The sequence below is a fragment of the Nycticebus coucang genome, chromosome 7 (genome assembly GCF_027406575.1).
Source record: "Nycticebus coucang isolate mNycCou1 chromosome 7, mNycCou1.pri, whole genome shotgun sequence".
NCBI classification, from domain to species: Eukaryota; Metazoa; Chordata; class Mammalia; order Primates; family Lorisidae; genus Nycticebus; species Nycticebus coucang.
Genome location: NC_069786.1, coordinates 92,735,350 through 92,756,464, shown reverse-complemented (window position 1 = coordinate 92,756,464; position 21,115 = coordinate 92,735,350). Strand labels below are relative to the sequence as shown.

At 37.0% G+C, this 21,115-nt stretch overlaps 2 protein-coding genes across 5 annotated transcripts in view; one reads left to right on the top strand and one right to left on the bottom strand.

Moving 5' to 3' along the window:
• DNAH7 (dynein axonemal heavy chain 7) overlaps positions 1 to 3,444 on the top strand; it is a 324,659-nt gene extending 321,215 nt beyond the window's left edge. The window contains exons 64-65 of the mRNA XM_053597477.1: positions 140 to 243; positions 3,025 to 3,444. Of these exons, the coding sequence (XP_053453452.1) occupies positions 140 to 243; positions 3,025 to 3,231 (311 nt within the window). The 3' untranslated portion in view covers positions 3,232 to 3,444. The remainder of the gene's footprint in view (positions 1 to 139; positions 244 to 3,024) is intronic.
• Positions 3,445 to 3,461: 17 nt separating this feature from the next.
• SLC39A10 (solute carrier family 39 member 10) overlaps positions 3,462 to 21,115 on the bottom strand; it is a 167,596-nt gene continuing 149,942 nt past the window's right edge. For all 4 annotated transcript variants that reach the window (XM_053597474.1, XM_053597475.1, XM_053597473.1 and 1 more), the window contains 2 exons: positions 14,892 to 15,082; positions 3,462 to 6,215 (listed from right to left, as the gene is read on the bottom strand). In XM_053597474.1, the coding sequence (XP_053453449.1) occupies positions 6,057 to 6,215; positions 14,892 to 15,082 (350 nt within the window). In that variant the 3' untranslated portion in view covers positions 3,462 to 6,056. The remainder of the gene's footprint in view (positions 6,216 to 14,891; positions 15,083 to 21,115) is intronic.

Genomic DNA, 21,115 nt, shown 5'->3' with positions numbered 1-21,115 from the left:
GACTGCTTTCATTTTAGAACAAGCCTTAGGATGCTAATCTAGTTATCACTGCCATAGTATTCACATATAGGAATTTCAGTTTTAAAATTCAATCAATATGCATGTTTAAAGTACATTAACCTGTTTCTTTTATATTTAGGTGTTTTCATTCATGGATTATTTCTAGATGGAGCCTCCTGGAATAGAAAGATCAAGAAACTTGCAGAATCATACCCCAAAATTCTTTATGATACAGTACCTGTGGTTAGTAAATTCTAATGATACATATATGGGAGACCACTTTCTTTCATATGCAAAGTAGCCCATGTGTATTCCTATATACGTACATGTGCAGTCAATTCTTGTTACTCATGGTTAAGTATGTTCTATTAGGTTGCTGCTGACACTGGATTAGTAACACTAAACCGTTGCTCCTAGAGGAAATACGGGGTTGAGTTTTCTTCAGTCACATTTTTGTTAGCTGACTGATACATGACCTTGTTTTACCCTATTTAAATACATCTTATTCATTAACTCATAGCCAAAATACCATGGGCTTCATTGAGGCATGACCTAGTATTTTTCTCCACAAGGCACATCAGCCTTTCTGCATGTAGAACACCAACCAGCACTGCCACATTACACTCGGGAGCCATTTTAAACAGTGAAATCACAAACAAAAAGCACAGCAATGTGAAAAACTTGGCACTAAATAGACCATGAAAAAGGACTTGTTTACAGTTATGAGAGGAAACAAGAAAGCAGAGCCTCACTTGGTTCAGCCCTAGCTGGGAACACATGGGTCACATGACTCAAGCCTTTTTGACGCTCTGTCAGCGTTTGCCAAGGACCATGAGAGTGCTGCGAGCAATTTTAGGATTAGAAGTAAATTTTGGTGAGTAGACAAATCTGCAAATATGGAATACACCAATAAAATCAACTGCATATATGTATACACATGCACACACATGTGAGTATATATTTTTCTTATATATACTTGGCCCTAAAAATCTGGAGTTTGCAGATTAAAAGATTACTATATGAAAACTGTCTGTGACAAAAGCTCTATTTACTAGGCACGGATCTTTAGGACAGACAGATTAAACTATGTAATTGTTTCCCTCTGTAACTACATCCTGAGAAAATAGCTCGAGATATTCTTAGACAATTTGAAGGATAGGTCTCAGATGGTGTGATAAAATTTGTTTGTGGGACTTGGGGAGCAGATCAGACAGGGAAAAAGTCCTTCAGAGTAGCTGTAACCTGTTACAAAGTGAAAGACCCGCTGACAGCCAGCTGTGAGAAACCTGTCACATATACTAAAATACTGTGGGCAGAAAATGGCTAAAATACAAAACCCAAAGGACAGCCACAAGGGCAAATAAATGTTTCCAATCTGGGAATTGATTGGGATTTAGGTGTTTTTTTTTTTTTTTTAACCGTCCACATGAAAACTCTTAAGTAGGTTGCAGTGAGTAAAAGAAGAAATTTATAAATGGATAATGAGTCACCTGAATAAGGAAGTCAGATGGTAAGAAATAAAAATTTCCCCAAAAGGAACAAAAATTCTCATTAGAAAATCTATTGGATTCAAGTGCTCTGAATCCCAAAATTGTAGCTAATATCTATAAAACTCCTTTATGTATCTTATGACAATCTGGATCCCACTACTTACGTGGGAGCAAGAGACAAAACCGTATCCTCATAAACTCATTCATACAATTTGTGTTTTGACCTAACAAATACAAAAGAGAGCTGTGAACAATGCAGCCAGAAAATCCTACCTGTCACCTCAGGGACTGCTTTTACTACTACTAGAAAAATGAATTAATTCTAAAACAACTTTCTAATCAGTTGTATTTGCAAAGACTAACTTGCTACAAAGTGCTAGTAAGGTTCAATGATAATCTGTATGCTTAACATTCTAGAAACTTAATGACTCTAGGATAAATTGAGTATATTATAGTTATAAAAGGAATAAAAAGATGTTTCAAAACAGCATAATAATAGTATGTTTTTTTTTTTTTGAGGCAAAGTCTCACTTTATCGCCCTCAGTAGAGTGCCATGGCGTCACAGCGCACAGCAACTTCAAACTCTTGGGCTTAAGTGATTCCTTTGCCTCAGCCTCCCAAATAGCTGGGACTACAGGCACCTGCCACAATGCTCGGCTATTTTTTGTTGTTGCAGTTGTCATTGTCGTTTTAGCAGGCCCAGGCCATGTTCGAACCTGCCAGCCTCGGTGTATGTGGGTGGTGCCGTAACCACTGTGCTACGACGCCAAGCCAAATAGCTTTTAAAATAGTCTCCTAAAATGGGAAGGTGCTCTAGTTACATTGCTGTTACTAAAAATCCCTCCAGATTTTTTCTGAGACTGGCTTTCACAATTAATGCAGCACAAGAATCTGAGTATCAGTGGTGGTCATCCTCTCCTTTGAAAGTACACCTGATTAGTTGTTGTAACAAGCACCAAAAATCATCCTCAGATAAGTATAGTGGAGAGGTGATAAACAGGTTAGGTGGATAAGGTTTTTTTTTTTTTTTTTTTATTTAAGAGACAGTCTCACTTTATCGTTTTCGGTAGTGTCGTGGCGTCATAGCTCACAGCAACCTCTAACTCCTGGAACTCCTGGGCTTAGGCAATTCTCTTGCCTCAGCCTCCTGGGTAGCTGGGACTACAGGCATCCACTACAACGCCTATTTTTTTGTTGCAGTTTGGTCAGGGCCGGGTTTGAACCCGCCACCCTCGGTATATGGGGCTGGAGCCGTATTCATTGAGCCACAGGCACCGCCCTGGATAATGGTTTTTGATAGAGTAGGTGAATTTTTTCTCATTTAGTTTCTAAACTGATGCTGAAGTTAGTTATGAGAGCTCTAAAATAAGTTTTGAGCGATTACAGCACTGCTGACAAAAATAAAATCTACTTGGGCAACAGAAATTCAGACATAACGGACCTTACTCTGAGAATACCACAGTTGGCTCAGATGCATAGTACACGTAAGTGTAACAGCCTTGAATTAAAGAGGTATTACGCACTTTCTTGTAGATGTGGCTAAAGCCCTGTAAGAAGGCAGACATACCAAAACGACCAAGTTACGTTGCTCCATTGTATAAGACAAGTGAACGAAGAGGAACTTTATCCACTACTGGCCATTCTACGAATTTTGTGATTGCCATGACTCTTCCCTCTGACCAACCCAAGGAACACTGGATTGGACGGGGCGTAGCACTGTTATGTCAACTTAATTCATAATCAGGCAATGCCACTTCCTTGTTCCTATTTCTTGTTAGATGGTTGAGTAGAAAGTATATTTTACTGTTTAAACAATTTCTTTGGTTTAAATAAATTTGACTAAAGTTACACTTAATTATGAATTTACTTATGTGAAAATGCCGATAATTTTAAATGATTCACACTTCAATGTAAGAAAATATTCTGAAATAAAGACTAAAGAAAACACATTGGTATATTTGCTTACAGTTTTTGAGTAACTTTATTTTGGGAGAGTTCCATAAGCATTAGGAACATACATAAAATGACACACCACTGTTGACAATGAAAAAAAAAAACCAGCATTTGATCATTTCCAGCTTTATAAATTTTTAAAAAATGATTCAGTTACAACAAAAAAAAGTTTAGATATTTCAGCAAGTATCACCTTGCAGGACCATAATCACATTTAAGCCACTGACTTACTGTTAATGGAAAAAATTCACACTGTATCTAGTTACTATAGTATTTCTAAGCATAATCACAGCTGATTGAATGCAATGTGATATACACCAAAATTCATATGGATGTCACACAGTGACAGCATTGTACAAATAACATTAATGATCTCCAACAAACACATGTTAAATTAGACTGGTCAAGCTAAATGGAATGTTGGAGCCAAACAGAAATGTAGTGGAATTCAGATTGTCTATTAAGACTTGAAACTATACATTAGAATGATGTGAAAACTAAATACTGGTGGAACCCTAAGAAAATACTAGCAGCAACTGGTACAGCCCTCTTAAAAGATTAAAAAAATCTAACAAATAAAGATAATACCATTTTTCAGAGAACATAAAAACTTTATATAGTTCAGCATAACCCATTTGCTTTAAAGTAGGCCTTTATTTTGCAACTGGTAGTATATTCCAGCTGTTGGTTTTATAAAGTTTTTAAATGAAGATTTAATGCTAGAATGCAGAATTCTCCTTGGGTATAAAAACCAAAAATGAAGTATAAATATATCTTGTTTCAGAAATAAAGACATTTGAATCACTTAAAATTGGCAGTACTAAATAAAATATCAGCACCTTTTACCTAGGTTGCTTGTAGGGCCAAGCAATGAGATGAGGACTGTCCTAATTCAGTGCCCAATGCTGAAAATAATCCATGTATAAAACTGCTACTAATTACCCGGAGGCCACAGAGAAGTCAGAAATAATTTTTCAAATTCAAACATAAAGAAATAACAACACCTAGGCTCCCTTGCATACAGCGTAAAGAAGAAACACTGGCAATAATCTATTAACACCTGGGTGCATGTGCTGCCCTCAAAGTTCTGTTCTGTTTTGTTTTAAAGTTCATAGAGTAAGAGGAAAGCAACAGGAGAAAAGAGGACAACTAAATGAAATATTTTAAATGGAATGGAAAAGAGTTTGGCTCTTATATATTTGAACAAGATTTTTGAAGCAGCTACAAGCAGATGAAAACAAAGCTAGCTGCACACAGTTCAAATACAGTTCACCTGGCATGAATGAAGACCTATGGCACAAGATACAAACAGAAAGCTACATGCATATGACTAATACTACGAATTATTAAGTCAAAATTCAGGATAAACACAGCTTGCACTTCTCACAAATCATTCACAACTATGGTAGGAAAACAGGGCACCTAAAAAAGAGACTAATCCTTGCCAGGCACCAAAAGCATATCTTGGCACAAAATGATCAAGTGATTCCAGCTTAGTCATTTAAATGTATGTTCCAAGTCACTTGGTACCATGATGACCACGGTATCAAGGGAGTTTACTCTAGTAACTGTTTTGACACTACATGTACGCCACATGGTAAACTTGGATTTTCTGCCTTACCGCCTTTCTGTCAGTCACAGCAGGTGCTCTTGGTGCTAATGCCAAACTGGTAAACCAGAGTGAACACCCAGAACTTAAATTTCCCAATTAACTAGTTGGTACTGTTAAAGTAAGAAAATCTACTATTTAGACCACATTTGGGTTGATTTCTTTGATATGAGGGTTACAATTAAAAAAAAAAAAGACATTTTGACCTCATGCTTGACTCTGCCCCACCCCCCAAAACCCTAAACAAAAACAAAGTTAACAAAAGGAAAAAAAAAACCCAAACACCAAGTATTATAATAATACAAAGAACCATTATGAATCTTTCATTAAACTGAAGCTCACATAAACATACAATCACAAATTTCAGTAGTTTAGGCTACAAGTTTAAACACTATGCAAATATATACAAAAATAGTAACTCTAGATTCAAGAATAAGGGCTTTTCCCAATGCTAAATCATACTCTAATGCAGCCTGAGCTTTCCTCTAGTTCTATTCTACTTTATGTAGTTTCAAAATCGTGTCAAGTTGATCCCTATCACCATATGTATATACAAAGGGGAATTAAAGGGCACTACAATTCATTCTCAGCACACACAAAAATGTCTGCCCGAAGTCCATTTAAAATATTTTTAAGGTTTAAATGATTTTTTTTGGTTCAATTTCTATTTCTGCATAGCCACAGAAGTTCCTACTAATAAAGAGACTACTTTAGTGTTTTATATGATTATTTTTTAAAAAGTCTTAATCAAACCTACATCAACATTAGTTCAAGGAGTCCCATCTTCTCCTCCCTTTATCACAAGTTTTATATTTTTAAAAGACCCTTTCATGCAGGGAAAACAGTACTGAGCACCAGTCTTTTGTGGTTAGGCTCAAATCTATGCAACTTGTAAGCAGTGCAAGCCACTGACTTTTCTTTGAGCAATGTGCATACAGTACAAGGAGCAGATGCAAAGCTGCATGGGAACATTCTTGCGATCGGCAGCGATTACTAGGAATGGTCAAAACTGGATGTCAAACACAATTTTGTCTTCATACAGGGCAATCACCAGCATGATGGCAAAGCCAAACAGCAATCCTAAATTCTGAAGAATGAACTGTCCCACTGGACAAAAGCCATGTTCTTCATTGTCACCATCACCATGCAGCATTTCTGGAAGCTGGAGCAAAAAAAATAATTATTTTATTGAACACAATGCTATGCATAAGACATATTTTAGTCAAATATTAAAGAAACTTTATGCTTTTGCTATTAAATACTCTGTTCCCTCCTCACCACCCTCCCCAAAACATTCGAAATATGTGCTTTAGTCATTTTCCAGTTACTATTCTCTGACCTTATCAATTCTGACATTTTACTTTATGCTAAAATAGAAGACAATTTACTATTACCAATAAAACTCTCAGAAAAGATCATCACAATTCCCACATTTATTAACATATCTTAAACTCACCGAGAAAAGGAAGAATCTTTCAGGAAATAAAACTAATTCAAAATTGTATCACTTCTTCGCCTCTTTCCATATGAAATTCTCACTTCCCATTGTGCATGACACTTGAAGAGAGTTCCAAACTGGCCTCTCTATACCCTTAAGCCAAAGCTTTCTTTATAACAGACAAAGAGAATAACCTAACAAAGCTATTCAGCATTAACTAGTGCCAAGTCATGCACACTGCTCTCACAGTGTACTCTATTCTTTTAATATTGATAATTTTCTCTTTTTTTTTTTGAGACAGAGTCTTACTTTGTCACACTTGGTACAGTACGATTACATCATAGCTCACAGCAACCTTGGAGACTCTTGGACTCAAGCGATCTCCTTGCTTCAGCCTCCTGAGCAGCTGGGACTATAGGTGCCTGCCACAACACCTGGCTATTTTTAGAGACAGGGTCTCGCTCTTGCTCAGGCTGGTCTGGAACTCTTAAGCTCAACCAATCCACCTGCCTTGGCCTCCCAGAATGCTAGAATCATAGATGTTAGCCACCATGAACAGCCAATATTGATAAAATTTTAAAAATTGGAAAATTGTCATTATCTGTAAAGATGCAGTACTTTGAGAAGTTTATACTATTGTATTTAAGAATAATCAATAGATTCAATCAGAATCAACAGAATTCAACAGAATCAATAAATGAAAATTAAACCTTTATGTAACTAAGATTTATGGAAGAAATACATTTGCATTATTATAAGCATTAATTCTTCCTACCCAAACCTAGTCAAAACCATGAAAGAATTGCTACTTCTAATTTTTGCTTTCACTTTTCTGCAAATGTAATTCAAGATGGCAATCAGTATCTACAGAAAGATGACACTGATACGCTAGTCATTTAGACACTACATTTTACTCCAAATAGTACCATTGTGCTTTTGGGTTAAAAAGGAGAAATGTAGTGTTAGTTATATAATTCTTAATTCATAATTCTTCCTGCCTGGGAATAAATATCATTATTCATTATCAAATAATGAGTACACTTAATCCAACCACCATATTCTGACAGTAGTACAGTATATTTAACAATTTCCTAAGGGACCTTTAAGAATTTCTTCATTCTAGTCATATATTCTGTCTAAAAATCTATGCAAGTGGTGTATATTGGCTAATAAAGGCTATTTTCTTCTCTAAACCTTATACTAAATTACTTTGTCAAATCGACTAATGGTCTAAGACAAGGGCTGGCACACACTGCTGAATCTGGCCATGCCTGTTCATTTACACATTGTCTACGACTTCTTTTATGGTACAACAGCAGAGCTAAGTAGCTGTGGCAGAAACCACTACAATGGCAGAACTGATTATGACAGAGACTATATGGTCCACAAAGCCTAAAATATTTACTACCTGGACAATTTACAGGAAATTTGCCAACCCCTGGATTAAGACTAAAACTGGTAAGATTATATCCTACTACATCTTTTCTCTCCCCTTTCCTCATGCTTTTATTGTTACAGAAGTTTTTCATTCTGACATTCCATAACATTTAAGCATAAACAATATGCAGGATGTTTCACAGAAACAGTCCCTCTTAAACATATATACATACCAATTAGAATAGCAGTATGGCTTTGCCACAGTCAACTCTACTGTGAATGCCAATACCCATACTGTTTATCATAATCATGGCTAACAGCCAACCAGTACCTACTGATATGGCCATACTTATTAAAACTAAATGGGCCAGACACAGTGACTTGCATCTGTAATCCCAGACCTTTGGGAGGCTGAGTTGGGTGGATCGCTTAAAGTCAGGATTTTGCTGGTAACAGTAATATACCATCTCTATGAAAACATTTTTAAAAAGCAAATCAATGTTGTGGTGTGCAACCGTAGTCCCAGCTACTCAGAAGGTTGAGGACAAGATGATCACTTAAGTCCAGGAGTTTGAGGTTTTTATGAGTTATGATGATGGTAGTGTACTCTAGCCCGGGCAATAGAGCAAGGCCCTATGAAGAAGATGGGAGGGGAGGATAAAAGAGAAAAGAAGGAGAAAGAAAAAGGAAAAGGGAAAGAAAAAAAAAGAAAGAAAACAAAAATGCTTTCATATTGGTTGAAATAGAACTGGCCACATCCCCTAAACCAGGTATTTCTACCAGTATGTCTTATAAGTGACTCAAACTAAAACCTCTGATACTGCTGATATCTTATTGAATGGCCTTAAAAATCAATAAAAACCTTCCTTCCTACAGCCAAAGTGGTCTAAAACAAAAATGTGATCATGACATCCTACTGCTTAAACACTCCCCAAAATTCACAAGATAAACTCTATAAACTTTTTAGTATGGTATGTTTATTGTGTGACTATTATAATCTGGCCAATATACCTGATAACAATATGGATATAACTTTTAGTCCATTATTTTTCTGCTAAGCATTAAAAAAACATAATACTGGTGTCATTAAAATCTTAAAAAATGTATGTGGACATTTATCTCCTTTTTCTTGAATATTTAGAGACCATTCCCAATATAATTGTGACATTATAAATGTTACCAAAAAGAACACATTAGTAAGGTCTTGTTTTTGTTCACCTGCTTGTTTTATCAGTAGTTGTCATTTTAGGTTATTTCCTCCGAATATAGTCACAGGCATGTCAAAGGAATGATGCTAATAATCATTTTCCTTTTGCCTCTACTAAACTTCATTCTTTAAGATTCTGCTCAGATATCCTGTTACAAAAAAATTCCCTAATTCTCTTCTCCAGTTTTTAAGTCAGCTTCTCTGTAGTTTCACAAAGATGGTGCACCACTCTATTATGACATATTAAGTCAGACAATTAAGTTCATGAACTTGACCTAGAAAAAGTGCTACATATCTCACTGCTGCTTATCACTAGACACCTCTGAAGTACTCCCCTTGGCCATCTGGTGACCATAGTGATATTCAACAATGATGCATGCAGCACTTTTTCTAGGATGAGTTCCCAAACTTTAAATGTCAGAACTTACATATCAAAAGATTTCAATTATTGGCTACTTTTCTTCATTGAACTATAAATCCTTACTGTAAATGAAGACTCTCTCTTTCACACCTCTAGCTTCTCAGTACAAGAATTTAGTTCATTCATTCTTCATTGACACTAATTGTGAACTACATTTCCTTTAGTACTCGAAATAAGAAAAAAAAAATGCCTGCCTTCCCAGAGCTAACATCCCAGTGCGGAAGACAAAGAATTTGATACGTTGAGAAAATATCTGGTATTTTATTTAACAGATTGAGATACAAGTGCAAAAAAAAGAGAGAAAGGTAAAGCAGGGATACAGGATATGGAATGTGGTGGAGGTGTGGGAATGATATTTAAACAGGATGCCTCATAGAAGGGAAGGAGCCAGCAGTGACAATGTCTGCAGGAAAGGCATTCTATGAAGAGTGGTCAGGAAGAGCCACAGCCACAGCAGAGTGTGTCTCATGGGGGAGAATGGGAGGAGACAGGAAATGCTGGGAAAATTAAGAGGAGAAGGGAGTGAAAATGTTCACTGATGATGAAAAGTCCTATAAGTCAAAGTAAAAACCTTGAGGCTTTTACTGTAAATGAGATGGAAAGCCACTGAAAGATCAAGGGTCTGAAGCATACAAGTGGCATCTCATCTCTGAAAGGATCCCTCTGGCTGAGCTGGATGTCAGATCAAGGGCAGAAGCAGGAGAGCAGCTCAAAAGAGAAAGGATGGTGGCTTAGATGAGGGTGCTGGGTGGTACAGGGCTTAAGATAGGCTGGATGTGGGGAGGACAGAAAAAATGGAGACAAAAGGTGACACCCAGGCTTTTTGAGCAACCAGAGGAATAGAGTTACACCCACTGACAAAAAAAGCACTTCCAAGAGGAGAGAATGATCAGCTGTCAAATGCTGCTGCTGTAACAAGAAAAATGAAGACTAAACAATGTTGTGATCAATGGTAAATTTGACAAAAGCAGTTCTGGCAAGACAGAGAGAAAAGCTGATAAGATTAGACTTAGAAAAATACTGAAAGATAAACATTGTGCAGAGGCTGAGCAGGAGGATTGCTTCAACCCAGGAGTTCAAGGTTGCAGAGAGCTGTAACCGTGCCACTGCACTCATGCCTGGGCAACAGAGGAGACCCTGTCTCTTAAAAAAAAAAATTTGGTAACAGAGTAGCAATAGGGTGATAGCTAAAAGGAAAAGTGGAGGTAAGAGAGATCTCTCTCTCTCTCCTACCTTTTTAAGAAGAGAGAAGTGTATACAAAGGCTACTGACTTGTGGACATTGATTTTATATCCTGAAACATTACTGTATTTTTTGATGACTTCTAGGAGAATTGTGGTTGAGTCTTTGGGATTCTCTAAGTATAAGATCATGTCATCAGCAAAGAGGGAGAGTTTGACTTCCTCTGCTCCCATTTGGATTCCCTTTACTTCCTTGTCTTGCCTAATTGTATTGGCTAGAACTTCCAGCACTATGTTGAATAGTAAAGGTGACAGAGGACAACCTTGTCTGGTTCCAGTTCTAAGAGGAAAAGCTTTGAGTTTTACTCCATTCAGTAAAATATTGGCTGTGGGTTTGTCATAGATAGCTTCAATCAGTTTTAGAAATGTGCCACCTATGCCTATACTCTTCAGTGTTCTAATTAGAAAAGGATGCTGGATTTTATCAAATGCTTATTCTGCATCTATTCAGAGGATCATATGATCTTTATATTTGCCTCTGTTAATATGGTGGATAATGTTTATGGATTTGCGTATGTTAAACCATCCTTGCATCCCTGGGATGAAGCCTACTTGATCATGATGAATGACTTTTTTGATGATAAGCTGTAAATCTTATTGGCTAGGATTTTGTTGAGAATTTTTGCAACTATATTCATGAGTGAGATTGGTCTGAAATTCTCCTTTTTGTTTGGGTCTTTTCCTGGTTTTGGTATCAGGGTGATGTTTGCTTCATAGAATGTGTTGGGGAAGATTCCTTCTTCCTCAATTTTTGGGAATAATTTCGGCAGTACAGGAATAAGCTCTTCTTTGAAGGTTTGATAGAATTCTGGTATGAAGCCATCTGGACCAGGACATTTTTTGGTTGGAAGATTTTTTTATTGTTTCTTTGATCTCAGTGCTTGAAATTGGTCTGTTCAGGAGCTCTATTTCTTCCTGGCTAAGTCTAGGGAGAGGATGTGATTCCTCTTAGTGGAATATTGATCAAAAAATACAGTAATGTTTCAGGATATAAAATCAATGTCCACAAGTCAGTAGCCTTTGTATACACCAATAATAGTCAAGATGAGAAGCTAATTAAGGACACAACTCCCTTCACCATAGTTTCAAAGAAAATGAAATACCTAGGAATATACCTAACGAAGGAGGTGAAGGACCTCTATAAAGAAAACTATGAAATCCTTAGAAAGGAAATAGCAGAGGATATTAACAAATGGAAGAACATACCATGCTCATAGATGGGAAGAATCAACATTGTTAAAATGTCTATACTTCCCAAAGCAATCTACCTATTCAATGCCATTCCTATCAAAATACCAACATCGTACTTTTAAGATTTGGAGAAAATGATTCTGCGTTTTGTATGGAACCGGAAAAAATGCCGTATAGCTAAGGCAGTTCTTAGTAATAAAAATAAAGCTGGGGGCATCAGCATACCAGATTTTAGTCTGTACTACAAAGCCATAGTGGTCAAGACAGCATGGTACTGGAACAAAAACAGAGACATAGACACTTGGAATCGAATTGAAAACCAAGAAATGAAACTAACATCTTACAACCATCTAATTTTGATAAACCAAACAAGAACATACCTTGGGGGAAAGACTCCCTATTCAATAAATGGTGTTGGGAGAACTGGATGTCTACATGTAAAAGACTGAAACTGGACCCACACCTTTCCCCACTCACAAAAATTGATTCGAGATGGATAAAGGACTTAAATTTAAGGCATGAAACAATAAAAATCCTCCAAGAAAGCATAGGAAAAAAACACTGGAAGATATTGGCCTGGGGAAAGACTTCATGAAGAAGATTGCCATGGCAATTCCAACAACAACAAAAATAAACAAATGGGACTTCATTAAACTGAAAAGCTTCTGTACAGTTAAGGAGACAATAACCAAAGCAAAGAGACAACCTACACAATGGGAAAGGATATTTGCATATTTTCAATCAAACAAAAGCTTGATAACTAGGATCTATAGACAACTCAAATTAATCCACATGAAAAAAGCCAACAATCCCATACATCAATGGGCAAGAGACATGAATAGAACCTTCTCTATAGAAGACAGACGAATGGCGAACAAACACATGAGAAAATGTTCATCATCTCTATATATTAGAGAAATGCAAATCAAAACAACCCTGAGATATCATCTAACCCCAGTGAGAATGGCCCACATCACAAAATCTCAAAACTGCAGATGCTGGCGTGGATGTGAAGAGAAGGGAACACTTTTACACTGCTGGTGGGACTGCAAACTAGTACAACCTTTTTGGAAGGAAGTATGGAGAAACCTCAAAGCACTCAAGCTAGACCTCCCATTTGATCCTGCAATCCCATTACTGGGCATCTATCCAGAAGGAAAAAAATCCTTTTATCGTAAGGACATTTGTACTAGACTGTTTATTGCAGCTCAATTTACAATCGCCAAAATGTGGAAACAGCCTAAATGCCCACCAACCCAGGAACGGATTAACAAGCTGTGGTATATGTATACCATGGAATACTATTCAGCTATCAAAAAAAAAATGGAGACTTTACATCCTTCGTATTAACCTGGATGGAAGTGGAAGACATTATTCTTAGTAAAGCATCACAAGAATGGAGAAGCATGAATCCTATGTACTCAATTTTGATATGAGGACAATTAATGACAATTAAGGTTATGGGGGGGAGGAAAAGCAGAAAGAGGGACGGAGGGAGGGAGGTGGGGCCTTGGTGTGTGTCACACTTTATGGGGGCAAGACATGATTGCAAGAGGGACTTTACCTAACAATTGCAATCAGTGTAACCTGGCTTATTGTACCCTCAATGAATCCCCAACAATAAAAAATTAAAAAAAAAAAGAAGAGAGAAGTAATATAAGGTTTTTATGTTGACAGGAATGATCCAGCAGAGAGGGGATAAATGATGCAAGAAAGAAAGAATTTAAGAGAGTCAGCAAGAGAGGATAAGTTCTAGGGAATAGTTTGAAGTAGGTGGCCTTAGTTAGGAACACGGAAGTTTCTTCACAGTAACAGGAAAGAAAGTAAAAAGGCACAGATACAGCAAGGTGTATACAAGCAGGGATGGGAACGGGTGGACGGTGTCTTGATCGCTTCGGTGCTCCCCAGGAAACAAGAAGCAAGGTTACCAGCTGAGGGTGAGAACAGGAAAAGAGATTTTGGAGGTTGGAGGGTGGGCAGTGATGGCTACCTCCAGGGAACAGAATATAAACGTTTTATTTCTTCTTTTTGTTTATGTTGTCTAAACTTTCTACAATAAATAGGCATCAGTTCTGTGATTCCAAGCTTAAGCTTTGTAATTTTGAAATGAGACTATGTGATGATGTTCACAGGAAAAACAGTAAATGTATTATCTAGCTAAAAAGACCAAAACCAAAAGCTAACTAAATTGTTAGTTCTGTAAGTACACTAACGTATTTGAGGTATTAAGGTAAAATTAAAATAAAATTGTTAATGTTTAGATTTAAAAATAAATTATATACATCCATGGAACAGACACCATCTCCTGTAGAAATCTGGCTTACCTAACAGATACTTTCCTACTTGTTTGCGATAAAGCTCAATAAATTATTTTTGTTAACAACAAAAATAAAACACTTCCACTCCAGTACTGCAAAATCTTCAAAGTGTATAAAATACAGTATCTCTCCAAATATCATTAATGATTATGCAAGTAACATTATTTGATTATTAATTTTCAGGATCTCAACTAGTTTCCATAAAAGAAATCCTCCTACTTAACTATTTTTCACTACATTATTTACAATATCACCTCTTTAAAATGGGTTACATATATATGTGTACACATGTATATGTGTGTGTATATACATATGTATATATGGGTTTGTTTTTGAGACAGAATCTTACTTTGTTGACCTTGGTAGAGTGCCATGGTGTCATAGCTCATAGCAACATCAAAGGCCTGGGTTCAAGCGACCCTCTTGCCTCAGGCTGCTCTCCAACTCCTGAGCTCAAGCAATCCACCCACCTCAACCTCCCAGAGTGCTAGGATTACAGGTGTGAGCTACTGTGCCTGGCCCTAAAATGGGTAATATTTTCAAAAACAGTTCAGCTTCAAACCACTTCTAAAGATTTCTCCCATTTTTGAAAGCTGGATTCTATTTTCAGTTTTAGTACAAAAATAAAAAAAAAAAAAATCTTACCATATCCACCAAGGCTACATACAGGAACATGCCTGCAGTAATTGCAAAGATCCAGAGTGTGATGTTGTTGGCATACTGACCAACAGCGGTGCCTATGAGCATGCCTATGTAAGCCATCATGGCAGAGAGGAGGTTGTATACAATGGCTTGCTTTACAGTCATGCCTGCCTTAAGAAGAACTGCAAAATCACCTGCAATTAAGACACAATGGTAAAGTTTTAAAACCACAGAATATGAAATACAAATGTAAATGGAGAAAACCAATTAAAAAAAATTAAGAATAGCATAAAAAAGATATACCTTTAATAACTGTTATTTTATTACATAAGATTTATTTTTTACTTATTAATTATACCATAGTATGTGCAAAAACTTAGATGAATCTCAAAGGCATGATACTGAAAAAAGATGGTCTGCAAGTTACAAACACATTCTTAAACAGACTGCAGTGATGAAGAACCATCAGTGGTTGCTGGGGACCGGGAAGGTGGAGAGATGAGTGGAAAGGAGCAGCACAGCGCATACGCTGTTGAGTGTCAAAACTTTACTATCCTGAGGGTGATCATGGGGCTTGCCCATTCCATATAAATGTCAAAATTCAAAGAACTATACACACCACAAAAGTCAATTTTATTATGTGATAATTTAAAATGTAAATTTTTTACAGAAGAAATGAAGAAAATACCAAAAAGAAAAAAAAAAACAACAATTACTCCTCTCTTTCTTTATAAGTAACAATTAAGAGCTCTCTGCTCTGATTTCTACCCTTCCTTCAAAGGAAAATGGCCTAAGTAAAAACAGAGGTAACAGGTGCTTTCCATATACTTTATTATGTTTACATTTTTCCCCTAGGTAAAAAATTAAACTTTAATTCTAAATATCTTGAAAATGTTAAGAAGAATAAAGAGCTTTTCCCACCGCCTCCACATGCTGCCATAATGGTGGATGTAAATAGCCTCGCTGATGCTCTCAAGACCAGCAACAATGCTGACGACAGAGCAAACACCCAGATCTGTGATCCTGGAACACAGGTTCCTCCACGATCCCAGAACTGACATAAAGGAGAAGGAAGAAGGGGGGAAGTGGAACAAGGAGGTGAGGAGGAAGGGGAACACGGACGGGGAGAAGACTGTTCTTACTCATCTATCTAGAATTGGAACATTAGGGAAAAAGACAATTATTGCTTAGAGAAATGTTAAAATGCCAAAGTGTCAAAAATAATAGCTTTATCTACCATGATTATTTTAGTTACTAAATGCACAAACATCCAATAAATTACTGAACACTTAGTATATGCAAGGTGCTGTACAGAAACTGACTGGGCTTGTTTCTTTCCATTAAGAAAGCATCTCAACATCTACGTATCTAAAAATACATGATTCTGTTATCACTCTCATGATTTCAAGGTCCTAGTCTATAGCAGGTAAGTAAAAGTTAACAACAAAGCAATTAGTGCAAGGCATTATTTTTCCATATTCCAACAGATTCCCAAAAACTACATAATGCAACATTATTTTGGAAAATTAAGATAATGAATCTAAGGAGATTATCTACCAAAGGCTTCTAAATTGTCACTCTCCAGATTCCACATAATACTATGCTCCTTACATCTTTTCCCTTCTGATTCTAAATACCTTAATTCTCCTGCTGAGAACTGGATTTAATATCAGCTTTTATCTCTTCTCTCTCCTGGAGTTTTGTTTAATTTTCTCCGGTCTTTTTGTCTCAGCTGTATAAGGAGAGTTCCCTAACAAATTTCTCTTCCTTATTTTCAATAATTCACCCACCAACTGTGCTAAAGGGGCAATTTCATTTAGCAGGAGGTTAGGTAATACAAAATGAAACCACAGAAGTGTCTTTTAGGTTGTAAAATACATTGCTGTCTTTCATAATTTCATTATAAGTGGTTTTAAAAAGGAGCGTTATTTAATCCTCAGTGAACTACAGTGTCATAGGCACAAATTACATGAACTTTGCTATCTTCTCTAATATTTCTGGATAGCAAGATAATTTAGCTCATTTGTAAGTAACAACCAAACTGCATTAATTAAATAATCAAGATTTGAAATGAATTATTTTTAAGAATTAAAAAGTGCCTTCATTGTCTTCATGGTTCATTAAAACAACCTGGGGTGTAACTTGGGGTTTTTTGATGTAGAGGTCAATGAATTCTGATAAACATATGTAAATATACATTTGCTTAAGTCCCTCACAACTAGACAACTAATGACCTGCTTTCTGTTCCTATAGTTTTGTCTTTTCGAGAATGTCACATAAATGGAATTATACAGTATAGTCTTTTGAGTCTATACTTTTTTCACTTAGCATAATGCACGTAAGATTCATCCACATTGTATGTATATCAGAAAGTTATTTTATTGTTCAGTAATATTCCATAGATGAACCATTTGTTTATCCATTTGCCAGTGAAGAAAATTTAGGTTGTTCCCATTTGGGGGCAATTATGAAGAAAGCCACTATACACATTCATAAATAGGCTTTTCTGTCAATGTAAGTTCTTATTTCTCTCGGGTAGATACTTACAAAGGGACTACTGGGTCACACAGTAAGTGTATTTCTAATATTATAAGAAATTGTATTCCTACCAGCAATGTATGTAAAGTTCTAGTTGTTCCACATCCTTGCCAGCTCATAATCACAAATCCAGTATCTGAGATTTCGTGTGTTTATTTGCCATCTGTATACCTGTTTCAGTGAAATGTCTGTTCCAATCTTTTGCCTACTTTTTTGTTATTGTTGGGTTGTTTTTCTATTTTATTATTTTATTTTTTTTGAGACATAGTCTTATTATCTCGCCCTCGGTAGAGTGCCATGGCATTGCAGCTCACAGCAACTTCCAACTCTTGTTAAGGAATTCTCTTGTCTCAGCCTCCCAAATAGCTGGGACTACAGGCGCCCACCACAATGCCTGGCTATTTTGGGGTTGTAGTTGTCAGTGCTGTTTGGCAGGGCCAGGCTGAATTTGAACCCACCAGCTCCAGTGTATGTGGCTGGCACCATAGCCGCTGAGCTATGGGCACCATGCCTATTTTCCTATTATTGAATTAAGAGGTTTTTGAAATATTCTGGTCTAAAAAGACCTTTGACAGATAGGTATTTTCCTAATATTTTGCCCCACCTGTGGATAGCCTTTTCCTTCTCTTAACACGGTGTTGTCTTTTGTGAAGAATGCTATAATTTGTATACAGTCCACTTTATTATTTTTTTCTTTAATGAATCATGCCCTAGTGCTGTATCTAAGAATGATTTGCCTAATCCAAAGACACAAAGGTATCCCCCTACATTTTCTTTCTAGAAGTTGTATGCTTTCAATTCTCCATTTAGATCAATGATATATATTTTGAGGGTGTTTTTTCTTTGATGTGAAGTGGAGTCAAAAGGTTTTTTTTTCTTTTTCACCAAAAGTAGATATCAATTGTTATAGCATCACTTGTTAAAAGACTACCTTTTCTACGTGGAATTTGCTTTGTACTTTTGTTAAAATAAAATATATATAAGGACTCTGTGCTCTGTTCCATTGATTTATGTGTCCGTTCTTTCACTAATAACAACTGTTTATAGTACAGTGGCTTTACACTAATTTTTTTTTTGGGGGGGGTGTTTTTCTTTTATTTCAATAAATTTAGGGAAACAGGTGTTTTTTTTTTTTTTTTAGTTGCATGGATAAATTTCATAGTGGTTACTGTCTTGGCTTTCAGTGTACTTGTGACCCCAACAGTGAACACTGTACCCAATAGGTAATTTCCTTCCCTCACCCCACCCCCACATGTCCTGCTTCTGAGTCTCCAACGTCCAGTATACCACTCTGTATGCCCCTGACACATCCACAGTTTAGCTCCCACTAATAAGTGAAAACATGCAGTATTTAGTTTTCTATTCTTGAACTGTACACTAAGTCTTAAAATCAACTGTGCTTTCCTTTTTCAAAATTCTTCTGGCTATTCAAGTTACTTTCCCTTTTTACATTAAATGTTTTAAAAACCTGATGGATTTTCAATTAAGAAGGCATTGTAAACATAGAATTAACATAGAAATAATATCATAGTGAGTCTTCTGGTCCCTGAAACTGACCTATCTTTTCATTTAAGTCTCCTCTAATTTGTTCTGCTGGTGATTTACAGTTTTCAGCATACACATTCTACATATATTGTTAGATTAAAACTAAGTAATTAATGGTTTGGTGCTATTATAAATAGTACCTTTTCGAAATTTCAATTTCCAATTGTAGATTACTAGCATATAACAGTACAAATGGCTTATGTATAATAATCTTTGTAACAAGTGAATTCTTTCATTTAAAATTTATCACGGGGTGGGGGATGGAGCAAGACAGCAGACTAGAGACAGTTTCTTTGCAGCCGTGCATTGTGAGACTGGGGAGAAAAAACTCCAGGCACCTCTGGCTCGTGGGCTCTGCCCAGAAATAACCGCTGGGGACACAGGGTGGAAGCAGACTTCAGGACCCCAAGAGAATGGAAGCAGTGGAGAAGCAGCAAGTATTTCCGTGTGGGCAGAGGCCGGCTGGTGTGGCTGGTACTGCTGTGCAGACAGTCTGCAAACAGAGAAGGCCTGCCCAAAGGTGTTTTTTTCCTTTGGACCTGGGCACTTGGTTAAGTTACCTTGGGGTAGCTTGGGAGCAAGTGATTTTGAACAGCTCCCAGGAGCTGGGACTGAGCCAGCAAGCGGAGCGGAGCTTTCATTGTTCAGCTGTAGGCCAGGCACAGCCATTGTGGGAAAGGTGCCTTGCACGCTCGGCCTATGGGGTCCTAGAGTGAGGCCGGTTCTAGTGTACTTGATAAGCAGGGCAGCCACTTCTGGAGAGGTTCAAGTGACACACTCTCTCCTGGGAAAGCCACTATGTAGCCAAGAGAGATGGTTTGGAAAGGTCAAGGTTTATCTATTAAGCAAGCTGAGGAGAGCTTCAGGCTCCCAACCCTGTGGGGATTGAGGGCAAAGAAGTCAGGAAGATAGGAACAGGTCCCCTCAGCAAGACAGAGGCCTTTAGTCTCCATCTTATACAGTTGTATCAGCGATATGATTAGCATCTCATACTCCAGGAGATCACCTGCTGCCCAGGCAATATACAGCAAGAGATATATATAAATGTGTGTGTGTGTGGTATGTATATATAGTTCTTTTTCTTTTTAAAAATTGTTTTTTCAATATTTTGCCCCCTAGATTTTTCTTTTTCTTCTTTTTTCTCATGTAATTATAATTTTTCTTTCTTTTTTTTTTTTTGAGACAGAGTGTCACTATGTCACCCTCGGTACAGTGCCGTGATGTCACAGCTCACAGCAATCTCCAACTCTTGGGCTTGATTCTTTTGCCTCAGCCTCCCAAGTAGCTGGGACTACAGGTGCCTGCCACAACACCTGGGTATTTTTTTATTGCAATTGTCATTATTGTTTGGCAGGCCGGGGCCGGATTCAAACCCACCAGCTCTGGTGTATGTGGCTGGCACCCTACCCGCTGAGCCAAGCTATAATTATAATTTTTCACTGTTTCCTTCTTTAATAATAAAGGCTTCATTTTTGCTAGTTTTTCTGCCTCTGTTATTCTTTCCCCCCCCCTCAATTTTATCCCTTAAAGTTTTTTGTTTTGTTTTGAATTATATTATTTTTGTTTTTCTTTTCTATTTAGTGGAGATGGGATACTATGTCTGCTCAGGCTGGCAAAGAGGTCCAGACTTCCAGGGACCCACGGAACCCGGCCCCCAAGAAGTTGGGATTTGTGGGTCAAGTACCCTATTTTATACCAGTATTACTCCGGTCTCTCTTTCTGTGTTCTCTTCTTTTTGTCAGCCTTCCTTTTTACTCCTCCCACCCCTTTCTTTTCCTTTTCTCTCTCTTTTTTATCTTTTATCCCTTCTTGCTCTTCACTCTTCTCTTCCTTTTAGTCCTTCACCAAAAGGACACTTCAACACCTTAGATCAGAGGCACAGTAAATTAAAGAGTAGGAGGAAGTGAAAGGAAAAAGTAGGGCAAGGAAATAGACAAAAAGAAAACACTCATGAGGAAGAAACAGCAGAAAAATCTTGGCAACATGAAAACCCAGAGCAGAGTAACCCTCTAAGGGATCATGAAGTAGTTACTACAAAGGATTCCATTTATAAAGAAATGTTAGATATGACAGAAAGGGAATTTAAAATATGGATGGTTAAAATGTATTTTTTTATAAAAACAAAATTGTAAAAACAGAAAGGA